This window comes from Lithobates pipiens, unplaced genomic scaffold, assembly GCF_037356315.1.
Source record: "Lithobates pipiens isolate NorthernLeopardFrog02 unplaced genomic scaffold, aLitPip1_a1.2 Scaffold_13, whole genome shotgun sequence".
Classification (NCBI taxonomy): domain Eukaryota; kingdom Metazoa; phylum Chordata; class Amphibia; order Anura; family Ranidae; genus Lithobates; species Lithobates pipiens.
In genome coordinates, this window is record NW_027507718.1 from 496694697 (window position 1) to 496712365 (window position 17669).

The 17669-nt window shown below is 42.9% G+C and overlaps 1 protein-coding gene across 2 annotated transcripts in view; it reads left to right on the top strand.

Moving 5' to 3' along the window:
- CTNNA2 (catenin alpha 2) overlaps positions 1 to 17669 on the top strand; it is an 877929-nt gene that overhangs the window by 512911 nt on the left and 347349 nt on the right. For both annotated transcript variants that reach the window (XM_077478018.1, XM_077478019.1), the window contains exons 3-4: positions 5398 to 5490; positions 13976 to 14132. In XM_077478018.1, the coding sequence (XP_077334144.1) occupies positions 5398 to 5490; positions 13976 to 14132 (250 nt within the window). The remainder of the gene's footprint in view (positions 1 to 5397; positions 5491 to 13975; positions 14133 to 17669) is intronic.

Consider the following 17669-nt stretch of genomic DNA (forward strand, 5'->3'; position numbering starts at 1 on the left):
TACACTAACCTACCTACACTGACGGCAGTGACCTACCTACCTGACCTACCTACACTGACAATAGTGAAATACCTACACTCACCTGCCTGACCTACATACACTGGACATATACATACACTAAGATAGTGACCTACCTACAATGACCGACTTACCTACACTGACATACCTACATTGACCTACCTACACTGGCATTAACACACACTGACCTACCTACACTGACATTTACATACACTGATCTACCTACACTGACATTAACACACATTGACCTACCTACACTGACATTAACACACACTGACCTACCTACACTGACATTTACATACACTGATCTACCTACACTGACATTAACACACACTGACCTACCTACACTGACATTGACACACACTGACATTGACACACACTGACCTACCTACACTGACATTGACACACACTGACCTACCTACACTGACATTTACACACACTGACATTGACACACACTGACCTACCTACACTGCCATTTACACACACTGAGCTACCTACACTGACATTTACATACACTGACCTACCTACACTGACCTACCTACACTGACATTAACATCATACCTGTCTGAGCCGTGGTGTCACAGCAGCCAGTCCTCAGAGGAGGAGCCGAGGAGGAGAGGAGAGCGGCTCGCCCGAGCGGCAAGCAGGGATGTGGAGCAGCAGCCTCCTTGTAATTACCGCCTTCTGGAGCCAACAGCGCCTATGATGGACGTCACACGTCCCGCTGTCCCGGCATTGGACCAGTGGGACGTCCATCATAGACGTGCAGGCTCCAGAAGGCGGGACCTGCTCTGGCACTCAGCTGCGCTAGGCCGCGCTCGGGATCAGATCTGCAGAGCTGACACTCGGGGCTATAGGGGGACACATTCGGGGCTTCAGCCCCCCCCCCCGCCACCCCCTGCCGACGCCCCTGGTTGGCTTCTTAGCAAGAGGCTGGAAAAGCTGAAGGACCCAGGTGAATCCAATCTCGTGCGGTATCGCCGGACCGGCTGCAAGATACTGGTACCACACAAGCGTTCTGCAAGTTTTCTAGTTTCCTTACATGTGTTCTATAACAAAGTCTGTGGCAGAGACTTTTTCCTGACTTGAGCACCCTGTTGGCTGCTAGGCCTTTTGAGAGAAGGACTGTCCAACTAGGGTGAAGATCCAGCTGTGAATTGATATTCTCTGGATTTATTCAAAGTAAGAGAGTTATTTTATACTGACTTTGACACTAAGAGTACGTGGACTTTCCACCTAAACCCTCTGATCCTATACTGAGACACTGTTGTTAACTAAGTTTTTTGCAAATAAAAATCCCTTTAAGCGGATCTGTCGTCAGTCTCTATAGTTCTTGGGCCATCTACCACAGGAAACCCCTAGGTAGAGAAAAGTAAAAGAGAAGCATACAGGTGGTCCCTGGGTTTACATCTGACTTACATACAACTCCTACGTACAGACGGAGGGAGACAACAGGAAGTGAGAGGGAATCTACACCTAGGAATGGAAATTCTCTCTTGTAAGAGTTATCATGGGAAAAAGGGGTCGCCACTGAAGCTTTATCACCAATCCTTTTTTCCACAACAACCCAAAATTTTCAAAATCCAATTGTCACAGGGGCAGAAAGTGAGGGGACATCTTCTGAACAGGGGCACAGACAGCAAAACAAACATTACAGGGGTGTTAACCCTTCCCTAGGCTATCCGAAAAAATGTAAAAATTATTATTATTATTAACTTACACACAAATTCAACTTAAGCACAAACCTACAGACACGATCTTGTTTGTAATCCGGGGCTACCTATATTTTTTGTTGTATAGGCAGCCTCATCCAAGAAGGTTTAATTGGGTGTTAAAGATTACCTTAGAAGTCCACTTTATATACCTGTTCTGAACAAGCTATTTTTTTTTGTTGCTTAGCACAGAGATCCAAGTACTCTGACAATGCTTTTATCAGTCTTTCATTTCAGAAAGATATAGGCAGCCAGTATCCAGGGTCATCATCTACTTCCTAAACTGAGATGTTCGCTCAGAGATGACACAATCATGAAAATCCTGGTGGCTGTACAATTCTTGGCACTCAGTGACCTCCCTCGGGCTCTCGTGAAATCCATCAGCCAAAGATAAAAATTCCCATAGGATCTTTAGAATGCTGGGTGTAAACCTTATGGCTTTATGTATAACGTAACTCATGAGCTATCTACATTAACTTGTATATCTAGGTGGATCATTTTATTTCTATATATGTCAGCTCTGACTATTTCATCAACACTTGGTCTACTTGGATAGCATTCAAGTATTCTTCAAAAGTCAATTTCCTCTTTTTTTTTTTTTCTTATAGGGCTCTATATACAGTATACAGTATTTGAACGCAAATGAATAAGAACTCATTAAAGACAAAGTTGATACTTGACCTTTTTATCCATTATAATTTGAACCCCAATCCCTGGGGTCTTCAGATTCAGCCAACCAGTCCTTCTCATTTCTTCGTTTTCTCATCTGTAGTCTCTCCTATCTTTTACTGCTACATTAGTAAGACCTCTCCTGTCTAGGAAAATTGGTTAAATGGATGTTAGACTTTGTAATTTAGATACAATTTTGAAAGAATAATTGCGTAAATAATGTATTTAACAAGCAGATAATAATATTTTTTTTACTCTACCTCCCTGATCAATGAAACAATTATTTTCAGTAATAATCAAGAAATGAAACTAACAATATTAAAGTGCAGAGAAATGACTGTTAATACTGTCAGAAATTCAATGATCTCCTAAATAATTTTTTTAGATGACAACTCGGCTTCTGTTGCAGTAAAATCCCACGCAATGTTGTCAGCCCTGCCTAGTTCTTCTTTCCTCTCTCCTTGTCTCTATTGCCTGTAATCCCCAAATAGAACACGGGACAGGGATGATAGGGATTTCAATTCAACAAAGGCAGCAATGTCAGTTCAAAAAGTGGGTTCACTAGATTTCTGGCAGATCAACAGGTATTTTTTATGTACTTACCTTCTTATTAAAGCAACAAAACATAATGAATATTGCATGTATTGCAGAGGTATACTGGGTAGGTCTGTGGAGAAGTGGTCCCTTACATTGGTGATCAGTGGAGAAATGGCTGCTTACATTGCTGGTCAGTGGAGAAATGGTACCTTATATTGATAGCCAGGGGTAAAGTATCCCCTTTCATTGGAGATCAGTGCAGAAATGCCTCCTTACATTGGTAGTTATTAAATAGTTGCCCCCTTACATTGGTGGTTAGTGAAAAAATGCCCCCCTAGGCTGGGTTCACATATGTGTGGCTGCGTTTTCTAGCCTGTGGTGCAGCGTGTGCGGCAGCAGAAACTCACACAGACAGGTGCAGTGGAATACTTGTAAAACAAAGACAATTCAAAACAACACATAGGGATGCCTGCCCAACTGGGTACACTCACAAATTCCAACAAGGTGAAGATGATAGGTATCAGCCAGGTTGACAGCATCTGTTAAGAGGTTGGAATTCCACCTGGCCATCCAGTGCCCAAGTGGGCAGATGTCCAAAGATGTCCTCCTCATTAGGAACGTTTCCCTAAAGCTGGTACTGTCCCTAACAAGTGGGGTACCTATTTATACCCTACCAACGCGCAGATAGCGCCCCAAGTTTGGGAGGCAGGGTCTTACGTAGACTTTGCCTGATCCAAGATGGCTTGCGGAGTCACATGGGGTGTCAGCATCCAGTCAGGTGCTTCCCCAGTGACCCAGGAAACCATAGAACAGTGAGGGTGAACCTTGGCAACTCAGATGTTTTGGAACTATATTTCCCATGATGCTCATGCACTCTGCAGTGTAGTTGAGCAACTTGGAAAATGTCATTTCCAAAACATCTGGGGTGCCAAGGTTCGCCATCACTTCCATAGAGGAACTGTATTCCCCTTAAAGCGGTTGTATACTGTTTGTTTTTTTTTACTTTTACCTACAGGTAAGCCTATAATAAGGTTTTCCCTGTAGGTAAAAAAATATCTCCTAAACCTGTATGGTTTAGGAGATATTCCCCTCGCAATGCACCGCTGACTGCAGCGGCGCATGCTCACAGGGGATATTCGGTTAAAAGCCCGGCAGACCCAGGACTTTGCCGGAAAGAAATATCCCGTGTGCATGCTGTGAGTGGCCGGAATACCCGGAAGACACGCCGAGGAAACATGTCAGCTCCCTCAGCGTGGATCATCGGAGATGTCGGGGCCTCGTTCTAAGGTAAGTTTTTCATAATGAGCTAGTATGCGGTGCATACTAGCTCATTATGCCTTTTCCCTTGCAGGTCAGAAAAAATAAAAGATTTCAGCGGGTTTACTACCGCTTTAACTTTGTCTCCAACTGCAGTGCCAGTGTGAATAGAAAATAGACTTTTTCTGCCTACAAGGTGTTCAGAAAATAATTTCCTCCTTACATTGGTGTTCAGTAAAGAATTTCCTCCTTCCTTATGTTGGTGACCATTGGGAAAGTTCCTGCCTTACATTGGTGTTGGAATTAAGCAGCCATTATGATGTAGGAGAGCCACTGTGAGCCCTTGTACACACCGTCGGAGATTTCAATGGAATGTGTCCTATCAGACCGTTTTGTCGGATATTCCGACTGTGTGTGGTCTCCATCGGACTGTTTCCATCTGAATATCCGACGGACCAACTTTTCCAACTTGCCGGAATTTTCCAACAAAATGCTCCGATCGGACATACTCCGATCATGTGTAGCCTACTCCGACGGACAAAGTGCCACGCATGCTCAGATCAAATTCCTAGACCAAAGCTATTGGCTACTAGCCTGAACGTAGTCCTGTCATAACAAAATAACGTCATCACGTTATGTACAATCGGATTTTCCGACAACTTTGTCCAACAGTTTCGGACAAAATCCGTCGGACAAAATCCAATGGATTTGGTTGTCAGAATGTCCGACCGTGTGTACAAGGGCTAAGAGACCACTGTTCAAAGAACTCCTAGCATTCTGTGAAGGAACATTAAAGTTCCACCTATCTCTGGTTGGGAAAGGCTGTTGTAGATCATTGTGAGATAACTGTCAATCTATAGATTCCACATTTCTTTGTATGACAATATCTTGAAGCAAGAACAATATTCTTATTTTTTTTGTGTTGTAATGTTGGTGAATATTAGTTTCACCAAAAATATACCATGACAAGAAAATTGCTGCATCATGTCAAAGTGTATAAAGATTTTCTTTAAACATAAACAGATTTATGGCCAGTTACATCGCCCTTGCTATTCCTTTTGCGGTGCTCATGAAGACTGTAGATCTGATCTCTGATCTTGTCTTTATATAATAATAATTATTATGTCTAATAATTTTTACAAAACAGTCTTCATAACAAATTCAAGCATTTTATTAATTCCTCTACTCTGTTCTGTTCCTTTAGGTTGCCAACCTGGCTTGCTCAATATCCAATAATGAAGATGGTGTGAAATTGGTCCGAATGGCAGCCACTCAGATTGACAGTTTGTGTCCACAGGTATGTGTCATTAACCACTTCAATACCGGACACTTTCTCCCCTTCCTGCCCAGGACAATTTTCAGCTTTCAGAACTGTCACACTTTTAATGAAAATTGCGCGGTCATGCAAATCTGTACCCAAACAAAAATTTTAGCATTTTCTTCCCACAAATAGAGCTTTATTTTGGTGGTATTTGATCACCTCTGGGTTTTTTATTTTTTGCTAAACAAACTAAAAAGGACCGAAATTTAAAAAGAAAAAAAGTTTGTCTTTGTTTCTGCTATAAAATTGTGTTTTCTCCTTCACTGACGGGCATTGATGAGGCAGCACTGATGGGCACTGATGAGTTGGCACTGATGAGGAGGCACTAATATGTAGAATTGATGATAGGCAGCACTGATATGTAGCACCGATGAACACTGATAGGCAACACTGATATGCAGCACTGACGGGCACTAATAGGCGGCTTTGATGGGCACAGCACAGATGGACGGCACTGATGGGCACTGACAGGCGGCACTGGCACTGACAGGCGGCACCGATAGGCACTAATAGATGGCACTGATGATAATGGAATGATTGGCATCTGACATGGGCACTGACAGGCGTTACTGAGGGGCACTGATTGGCACTTTGATGGGCCATTTGGAGGGCACTGACTAGCACTTTGGTGGGCAATGACGGCAGCTGATGGGCACTTATTGGCAGCTGTGGTGGCACCTCTGATGGGGGCTGAGCTGATAATCAATGCGCTGATTATCAACTCAGAACCCCCTCTGACAGGAAAGCCGCTGATCAGCTCTCCCTGTCAGCGTGAACCGAGGTAAGCCGCTTACCGGCACTTCCTGGTTACGTGCTGTGATTGGTCAGAGCTGATCACATGGTGAAGAGCCTATGTCAGAGGCTCTTTACCTAGATTGGACTTGCGGTGTGTCAGAGTGACACACCACACCACCGATCGCTGCACTTTTCCTTATTTTTTTTCATTTTGGACAGAGTAAGGGAGGGTTATAATACCAGTCATTTGTTTTTTTTTTCGCCATCTGTGGAGATTTCCCTTCACTCCCGGTCCCATAACCAAACAGGAAGTGAAAGGAAATCCTTGTAAATGAAGGGAGTTTCTCAGGGAACCCCCAGGTCACCAGAACGAGTGTCCCCATTGGAAGATTTCCCCTCTGTTACTTTTCTGGGGACAACCTAAAATGTGGGGTTTTCTTTCAATTTCAATGATAATGGTAGACAGGAGTCGTCTTAATAGGGACACAGATAGCTATTAAAAAGGACAAGCTTTCTAATCCCTTTATACTGTATCCAAAATGAAAAAAAAAAGTTTTACCTTTAGTTGTACTTTAACTTATTCAATCAAAAAATGTATCCAGACACACAAAATTGACTCTTATGCCCCATACACACGGTCGGACTTTCCGATGACAAAATCCGTTGGATTTTTTCCAACAGATTTTGGCCCAAACTTGTCTAGCACACACACGGTCGCACAAAGTTGTCAGAAAATCCGATCGTTCTGAACACCGTGACATAGAACACGTACGACGGGACTATAAACGGGCCAGTAGCCAATAGCTTTTGTCTCGTAATTTATTCTGAGCATGCGTGGCACTTTGTCCGTCAAAATTGTCTACACACGATCGGAATTTAATACAATTGGATTTTGTTGTTGGAAAATTTTAGATCCAGCTTTTTACATTTATTTGTGTTGTAAATTCCGACGGAAAAAGTCAGATGGAGCCCACACACGATCAGATTTTCCGACAACATGACCCAATCGCACATTTTCCATCGGAAAGTCTGACCGTGTGTACAGGGCATTATTGTGATGTTTTGGAGGTTATTGGATATTTTTGGGTAAAACCGTTCATCCACATTCAAAGTCTTAAAATTATTTGATATTTATTAATGAATCAGCTCTCATATGATTTGTTGGTTATTCCCACCCACTGTTTGGTAAATGATGTCATATGAACGATCTCTGGTTACTGGGGGATCACGTAAACTGTATTACAGTGTAGCAGTTACAAATTATATTCAGATTAGCATTGTCCAGAATAATTCTCCAGTGCAGGTTTGAATCTCACTGATGGCGGCTCTTAAAGGCAACTTGTCATTGCAAAAGTATCTGTGCAGCAATTATCAGCTCTTATCTGGGATATCAGAAAAGGCAAGTTGCCTATCTGTAATGACTGTCCTCTGATTTCACTGCCTAATGCATCACTGACCAGAGCTGCAGATTCTGGATAAAATGATAATCACAATTTATTTGGCTTAGAATAAAGATCACGATTCTCACAGCGTAACATCATATTTCCCATTATACAAAAAAATTGGGCTAACTTTACTGTTTATTTATTTTTTAATTAATTGAAATGTATTCTTTCCCAAACGACTGCACAAATATTGTGTGACATAAAATATTGCAATGCCCGCCATTTTATTCTCTAGGGTCTTTGCAAAAAATAAATAAATAATATATATATATATATATATATATATATATATATATATATATATATATATATATATATATATATATATATATAAATATAAATATATATATATATATATATATATATATATATATATATAATGTTTTGGGGTTATAAGCAATTTTCTAGCAGAAAATACTGACCTAACCGCTTCAGCCCCGGAAGATTTTACCCCCTTCCTGACCAGAGCACTTTTTGCGATACGGCCTGCTTTGTTTAAAGAGGAAGTAAACCCTGATGAGTTTACTTCCTCTTTCATTCCCTGCAAAGGTAAAGCATAATGGACTACTATGCATCGCATAGTAGTCCATTATGTGTCACTTACCTGACACAGGAGCCAGCAAAGTCACCGCTGTCCCCTGTAGTCTGGCGCATCCATCTTCTCGGTGGGGTCTCGCTGCTCCGCCGCTGTCATTCGGCGAAGCCGCGATGACGTCACTCCCGCGCATGCGTACGGGAGCCGCCACTCGCGGCATATCGCCGTTGACCGTGGCGCGCTCAGTGCGCCTGCGCGCCACTGTCTACGGGGCATGCGTCGTAGACAGCAGTGCCTGTCTTTCGGCAAATATCTCCTAAACCGTGCAGGTTTAGGAGATATTTCTTGGACCTACAGGTAAGCCTTAATCTAGGCTTACCTGTAGGTCAAAGTGTGTTGTAAGGGTTTACAGCCACTTTAACTGACAATTGCGCAGTCGTACAACATTGCGCCCAAACAAAATTGACATCCTTTTTTCCCCACAAATAGAGCTTTCTTTTGGTGGTATTTTATCCCCTCTGTGAGATTTTTTTTTGTGCTATAAACAAAAAAAGAGCAACAATTTTGAAAAAAAAAAAGCAACATTTTTTTACTTGTTGCTATAATAAATATCCCCAAAAAATATATAAAACATTTTTTTTCCTCAGTTTAGGCCGATATGTATTCTTCTACATATTTTTGGTAAAATAAAATTGCAATAAGCTTATATTGATTGGTTTGCGCAAAAGTTATAGCGTCTACAAAATAGGGGATAGATTTATAGCATTTTTTTTTTTTTTATTAGTAATGGTGGTGATCAGCGATTTTTATCGGGACTGTGACATTATGGTGGACACATCGGACACTTTTGACACCATTTTGGGGCCATTGTCATTTATACAGTGATCAGTGCTAAAAAAAGGCACTGATTACTGTGTAAATTCATTGGTGTGCGCAGACTATAGCATTAGGGTGTGCAGCCCAGAGCACAAACACACATGCATGTCAGCACAGAAGTGGATGGCGTCAGTAGTTTTTTCTTTTTATAATTTTTTCAATTATTTTTTATAATATTCATTTTTAACACTTTTTTTGGGAGGCTTTGGTGTAATATTTAAACAAACCCGCTTTTGAGACAGAGAGAGGGAGTGACTGATCACAAAAGGAAGGTGCCTTTAAATGAAATATTTACTGGCCCCTTCCCTTGCTCTCCATTCCTGAAAACATCCCCCACAGCAGACAGCAGAAGAGGAGAGGAGGAAAGCTGGCAGCACTGCAGGGGAGAGAGGGGAGGGGGGGTGGGCAAAAAGCAGGGAGAATCAAAACCACATGATATGATTAGGGTGTGCCCAGGCACACCCGGCGCGCACTATGCACACTCCTTTGCCCTAGATACATATTGGCTCTGAGTCAGATAGGCTATAGGATAAGTATGACATCTAGGGAACTAGAATTTTGACAAGTTTAGAGAATGGAATTACAGGCATGTCATGACAGTTGTGTTTTTGGAGATCCCTAACTGTAAAAAGACAACATGGAGATAAGTGTGATATAAACTTCATACTTACCTCCCACCGTCCTTTCCAGAGATACAGCTTGGAGCTCTCCTTTAACAACTGTTGTGATAAGATATCAGTGACACAGTGACACACACTTAATTAAGACAAATAGGTCGTTCACGTTGCAATAGGATGTTCCCCAAAAAGGGAAATTTCCCCAGTGCTTTTAGTGATTGTGACTTTCATCATTCAGTCATGTGCAAGCAAAAATGCAGTTTTTTGTTTTATTTCCCATGCTTGTGATTGGGAATTCTTTGGAAAGTCAAATTTATCCCCCTTTACTAAACTTTGGGGAAAATTCTCTTGCAAAGTGAAAAAGGGAACAACCCCAGGAAGGCAACCAATTAACTTGAGCCATAAAACAAAAACCATTATATAGCATGGCAGAGCAGAAGTCAATATCTGTATATGTAACTAAGATTACACACTTTTAATTACAGTATTTCTTTCAAGCCAATCTCTGTTAATAATTGACTATATGTCCCCTATAAAGCAACTTTGCTCCATTCCAGCTCAGTCTGCTAATATTTTGAAATTGTAGCCTTCATCAGATTCTCCAGACCTACTGAATGTGCGCCACCATGTTCTGTAGTTCCTTCCTCCAGCCCCTACAACACAGCTGTGTCCTATAGTGAATTAGAGGTTGGATAAAGAAAACATTGCACATTTTGGGGGGCACATGCATCTGACACTCCTAGAAGTGTCAGACACTGAAGAGCCTGGCAGAGACTGCAGTGCTGGAACCTAAAGAAGGTCTGAGATGTAGGCTACAGTAGAGATCATATAATACCTGTAGCACCCTACTAGATAGGTGCTAGAGAGTGCATAGTTTTTGGGTTTCCATGCTTAAAGTGGAGTTACACCCAAAAATGGAACTTCCACTTTTCGGAATCCTCCCCCCCTCCGGTGTCACATTTGGCACCTTTCAGGGGGCAGCGGGGAGCAGATACCTGTCTAATACAGGTATTGTTTTGCTCCCACTTCCGGGCATAGATACCCATGCCACTCGTGGGTATCTACACCACTTCCCCCCCCCTCGCTGTCTTCTGGGAGACACACAGGTCATAGGAGACAGCAGGGACTGCATGTGCAGTAAGGATTCCCTTACCAAGATGGCGGCAACAGCACCCGAGAGCTGAGGGACAGATCGGCTTCGGGTGTCGGTATCGCGGGAGCCCTGAACAGGTAAGTGTCCATATTTAAAGAAAAAACAAAACGGTGGAACTCTGCTTTAACAGGGGGACTATCAGGCAAATGTAGGTGCTCTCTGCCTAACAGGGAGGGCCCAGTGTGCTCAGATGCTGCTCATGTTGTCTGCCTGTTTCACACTGGTCCGATAGGAAGGGGCATATTGGACAGTGGGAGGAAACCTGACAAATGGGAGCATGGGTGTAGATACAGCCCTGACCTTTGACAGAGGAAGGTGCCTCAAGGCATGCTGAGTGACTGGTTTTATTCCAAGTGTGCACATGTGCACAGGGTCTTTGGCTGGAGAGCAGGATCCCAGAGGAAGGGGGGTCACTGTACAGGCTGCCATGCTGCCTCAGGTAGTCGACCTAAGGGCCAGAGTCGCAGAAGCTGAAATCCAGATGTCCTGCAGAGCTGACTGAGAGGGAGACACACCTAGAAGGATCTGCTCCTGGCTACTGTGAGTACAGACCTATGTCTAGGGGCCTGTTCTGTGAGGGCCATCCCTGCAAGCTAGTAAAGTCAGTGGATGGGTGCCAGCTAAAGGGGGTACTGGTTAGTGTCCCGCAAAATCAGAGTTCATTGAGTCTGCTGTCTGAGCAAACAAAGGACTTATTCTTCCATACACATGCTGTATGGTTCAGCAGAGGGTCTGCTATTTAGTTCAACCAAGTGAGGCCAAGTGAGAGTTGTCCTCATCTGCACATAGTTAAAGTTGGAGCATCCCACTAATCCCTTCTCCTATCCAGGTTCTTTCAATAAAAAAAAAACAAAAAAACAAATCCCCTAGACTGGTCATTGGATAACGAGAGGATGAGTGTGCATCCGGTCATGTGAAAATACCCAAGCATCTAGCTGCAGGATAATCAGAGGGAGGCCCGGGGAAATCTGTACTCAGCGATCCCTATGGGGACAGTGCTACATACCTCTTCTATTGCAGGGAGAAGATTGACTTGATCTCTTTATAGGGATCAATGGCTCGCCTAATAACTAACTACACCGTCAGCTACTATGTAATGTTGGTTTATACTTGATATTTTTCTTGTGTTATAATTAAAACAATTAATCAGCAAGCCATGACTAAATACCAGTGTTGTATTTTGGAATTGAGAAGTGCTGTTGACTCTAGGGGCATATCTCTTGTTCCTGAGCACCGGCATGACTCAGTCAAATAACTCTCAACTGCTTCTGTTTTGGTGAAGGGAGTTGTAATTTCTTGCAGCTAAATAAGGGTTGATCTTAGCAATATGGAATGCTTTCTCTTGAATATAGGCAGGTTTTCGAGTAAGTGACAAGTCCTGAAGTTTTCAAATCAGCATGGTAGCCAGTAAACTTGTATTTCCAGAAGGAGAGGTCAGCACACTCCATACGTTGGTGATCTTCACACCTCAACTTGAAATCCCACAAGACTTGACATCTTGAAAGAACACAAACTAAATTATTTTCTTCTCCTGGCATACATTTGGGTTAATTTACTAAACCTGGAGAGTGTTAAATATGATTCAGCTGTGCATAGTAGCCAATCAGCTTCTAATTTCAGCTTTTTCAATTAAGCTTTGACCAAAAAAAAAAAAAAACGTGGAGGCTGATTGGTTTCTATGCAGAGTTGCACCAAATTTTGCACTCTTCAGTTTTGGAAAATCAATTCCATTAAGTTTAGGTTATTGCATAATATAATTTATACAAATAAGCAAGCATTAGATATTCGGCGGGGGGGGGGGGGGGGGGGTACGTTAAAACAACATTTCAAACTTGAATCACACAATTCCACTATTAGTGGCGGCTGTTGTTATATTTTTTGGTCGATCACTTGATATGCACAGACTTGCTGGGAAATTGATGTAGAGGAAATGATCTTCACTGAGGCGTGTTTAGGTTCCTGTTCCCGGAGGAGTGCTGACATCACACGCATGTCCTTGTGCATGCCCAGTTCCATCTGACACTTCCATCTCTCCTGGCTGGGCTCCACCACAGTGACAGACACCCACACGCCACCTGAGTTGGCCACTGTGTTACATAGTAGGTGAGGTTGAAAAAAGGCACAAGTCCATCAAGTCCAACCCCTGTGTATGATTATATGTCAGTATTACATTGTCTATCCCTGTATGTTGCGGTCATTCAGGTGCTTATCTAATAGTTTCTTGAAACTGTCGATGCCCCCCGCTGAGACCACCGCCTGTGGAAGGGAATTCCACATCGTTGTCACTCTTACAGTAAAGAACCCTCTGTGTAGTTTAATGTTAAACCTCTTTTCTTCTAATTTTAATGAGTGGCCACGAGTCTTGTTAAACTCCCTTCTGTGAAAAAGTTTTATCCCTATTGTGGGATCACCAGTATGGTATTTATAGATTGAAATCACATCCCCTCTCAAGCATCTCTTCTCCAGAGAGAATAAGTTCAGTGCTCGCAACCTTTCCTCATAACTAATATCCTTCAGACCCTTTATTAGCTTTGTTGCCCTTCTTTGTACTCGCTCCATTTCCAGTACATCCTTCCTGAATACCGGTGCCCAGAACTGGCAGCCGGCAGGAGTTCTCTATGCTTTCCATGTGTACACCTATCGATCTTGTGTCAGCAGGCGGAGTTCTCTGTCACCCTACTCCTTTAGATTGGAGCCAGGTTGTCCTCCACACACCTCAAGTTGACTTTTTTTTTCCATCAGTGAACAGCGAACTTCTCGAGAGCAGTTAACCCCTCTCTTCCAAGATTATATGGTGGTACCGTTTTTAAACCTTTTTTCCCATTGTATAGTTAGCATTTTTTCCACTACTGTCAGCACCGACATCTATAGCCCTATGGACATTGTCGGGCTCTAATTTGAGTACAATCGTTTTTTTAACTGAATCCAAGGTGTATACACCTTTCTATATTAATACATATATGGACCTATGTTTTGACTTTTTCCCATAGAGCGCTGCCTTCGTTTTTGTATATAGTATGTACTGTACAGACATAGTGATGGTTGTTTGGCAGGTAATGGATAATGTGTTGTGGGATCTCAATACCTTTTCTTCTTGCAGGTGATCAATGCTGCATTGACATTGGCTGCCAGGCCCATGAGTAAAGTGGCTCAGGATAATATGGATGTGTTTAAAGACCAATGGGAGAAGCAGGTCCGAGTTCTTACAGAGGCTGTAGATGACATCACATCTGTAGATGACTTTCTTTCTGTCTCTGGTAAGTCCCTATCTGATACCTCCTCTCTGTGACATCGGAATGGCTGTGTAGGTGCCAAAAAGGTTTTGCATTCACGTTTGAGTTTAATTTACAAAAGTCACAGAGTGTTACAGATACATTGAGCTCTCTAAAGAACCAGGTGAGCAAACATATTCTATTCATTTAAACTTTAGTAGAATGGGTGTTGAAGTTTGTTTAAATGTCCACCAAGGCCACTTTTATTCTAAATTTTCCTTCCAGTGGTGCTGCCCCCCCCCCCCACAATCCCTGCGCCCGGCCCCTAATCTACATGCAGGCCTGAGACATTGATTGTAATGTTTTATTTTTTGATTTTTATAGAAGCACATGATTAGAGCCTGGGGCTCAAATTGGCTTCAAAAAAGGGTGGGCTTGGGGCGCAAAGCACTACACCCTGAGCCCGCTCAGTTGTGTGACCATAACAAATTAATATTCGCTATTGTCTTCCTGATTCTCCTCCTGTCGTAAGACAACGAGTCCTAAGTCCTGATTGGCTGGGAGGAGAAGCAACCACCGGATACTCAGGAGGAGATGGGGGGGGTGGAGCTTCCGATGCCGCAACCTGGATGAGGTAAGTGTGGGGCTGTCAGGGGGCCTGATGGGCGAGCGCTGATCGATCAATCAAGTGCCAGTGGGTGGGCTGCTGGGAGAGGGCTGCAGGGGCCAAGAGATTTATGCACCAGCCGCCACTGTCCTTGACCACAAATCTTTGTTGCTGCTTAATTCCTTAGTCCCTGTAGATATTAAATATGGTTCTAGTACCTATAGCTGAAAAAGGAACATTGTATTATTTATCCGTACATACCAATGAATCGTTGTAAGATGGTGTCTGTCACTCCTGACAACTTTGATTGTGTCAGGACAAGTCTGATGATTGGAGGAGAGCATACTGAGTTCCCAGCAAAGCTAGAGAACTGACCACGCTGTGCTCTCTTGCTTAGTGTGGTCAGTGTTTAATAGGAAAGGATGTGGACTAGCAGGAACACTGGGGATTTCACACAAAGGAAGCAATACAAAGAGAACAGGATACATTTTTTAAACAAGTACATAGTACAACAGGCACATATCAGGACTATGAAGTGTTGGGGTAACAAATGCTTTATGCCAGCCAAACATGGATCAAAATTTGTCTGGTTTCAGCAGGAACTGGCCGAATTTGGATCCATGTATGGGCACTCTCTCAGTCTTTAATGCTGCTGGGGGGAGACCCCATCAACACTGAGTGTGTTGATGGGGGAATCAAGCAAATCACCCATGGTGAAAGGAAAGACAATTACACAAAGTATGACCTGCTTTAGTGTAAGGATCGTGGAGAGTTAGTTTTGGGGTTACAAATAGGGCTAGTGTTAAGGATACAGGAAGGATTAGTGTTAAAGTTACAATGATGATTAGTGTTAAAGTAGAAGTGAACCCATAACCTTTGTTCTCAGCTGCATAAGCAGCAGGGAAGGAGAAACAGCAACACACTGGTATTCCCAGTGAATGGCTGTGCAGGGGGGCGGGTCAGGACAATTCTGATCATTGGAGGAGAGCAGGCTGAGTTCCAGGCACAGCCAGAAAACTGAAAACTCTGTGCTCTCATTCATAGTGTGGTCAGTTTTTAGTAGGAAAGCAGAGGGACCGGCAGGAACACCAAGGCTTACATACAAAGGAAGCAATGCAAAGAGAACAGGATACTCTTTCATACAAGAGGGAAGGGGGAGAAAGGCGGCCACTTGATGTAGCACAATTTTATTCAAACGAGTTTTAAAAATACACATAAGGTTCCACTCACAAGGGTGACAGGTTCAAAGTAGTGTGTAACCAGGGGGGAGCTCAGAGTGTATTCCACCAGTAGACGGGCTATCAATTTGTGCCACTGTGGCAGCTCCAATGGTGAAAGCTGTCAGAGGACACTGGGGAGCGAGCTTGAAGGAGCCGGAAAACCACCTGTCAAGCCCTGGGGAGGAACAGCCAATAGGAACGCACTTCGAAAGCTAGCCACATCTCCTTCCTCAGGCAATTTCTGGACTTGTATGAAGGTCTATGCCCCTGATGTTTATGTGGACTATCTAGGCACTATACCATTCTGTGGACCTTTATTTTCAGATATTTTAGCTTTTTTATTATATTTAGAGAGAGAAGGGTAACACTGAGAATATTTTTTTTATTGTCTTTACTTTGTCACACAAGTACATGGTAAAGCAGGCACATATCAGGAATATCAATGTTGTGTTTACATATTCTTTAAGGGTCCAAGGCGGGATAGTGTGGAGATTAATGTTGGGGTTATAGGAAGGGTTTTTGTTACGGTTTGCAGTGAAAGTTAATGTTGGGGTTATAGTGAGGGCTACTGTTAGGGTTACAAGGAGAATTGGTGTTACGGTTACAGTGAGGGATAGAGTTTGGGGTAACATGGAGGGTAATTGATCAGATTGATCAAACTGTTTATTCTTGATCTGGCCGTAGGCCTACTGACTTATGGTCAGCTTGCTTGCTGTTGCTTGCTGTTTGGTCAGTATGGTGAGCTTGCTTGCTGTTTGCTGTGTCAATCTGTGGTTGGACTTGCACCACTCTAGCGTCTGTCCTGCATATTAGTTGGCTGTCACCCCCTGTGACACAGCAAGACCACAATCCTTTTTACAAAAGCCTGTTTCTGCTACATTGCAAAGATCTCTTAGACCAGTGGTTCTCAACTCTGTCCTCAAGTACCCTCAACAGGTCATGTTTGCAGGCTTTCCTTTTTCTTGCACAGGTGCTTTAAATCAGAGTCAATGGCTTGGTATTTTGGACAGCAATTTTATCCAAGAGAAATTCCCAAAACATGGCCTGTTGGGGGCACTTGAGGACAGGGTTGAGAACCACGGTCTTAGACCGTGCACTAAGAAGATCCAAATAACTGTTTATTTACTCTGTAACTGGGAGAGCTGTGTAATGATTGCCTTCTCTCTGTCCTTTATTGCTGCAAACCATCAGCAATGTAACTTGGAGTGGACTCAAATGGACTTCGCTGTTGAGTTATGATACTCAGTGATGTCTGAGTGGGAGATATTGAACCATAATTAACCAAGCCTCCAAACATTTATGAAGATCTATAACTCAATCTCTTCTGCATTTTCTTTAGATTGCAAATTACGCTGGGTATTCGCTGGAATTATTTGAGTTGTCATTCGTTATGTTGCAATGAATCAGAAGCATGCTGACTTCTGGGCTCCAATTACTTTATCCCGCGACCTTTATCAAAAGCGCTGAAAAGCAATTGGCTGAATGGCTGATAGACACTGGTCGCCTGCCACCTTGTTACTCTCATTTAGCACAGAGCTCACTTCATGTCCAATTTTACAGCAACCTCAGGAAAGGGAGTCTGGCCATTTTATTAGCTGTGCCCTCTAAGCAAGGATCAATACGTTTTCCAGCTAGATTTTTATCATATCAGATGCTTGCCGTTTTGAACAAATTTGGATAACGCTGTTTGAAATTATATCAACCGGGGACAGTCAAGGGATTTTTTTGTTAGAGAAGCTTTAGGGATAAATACAC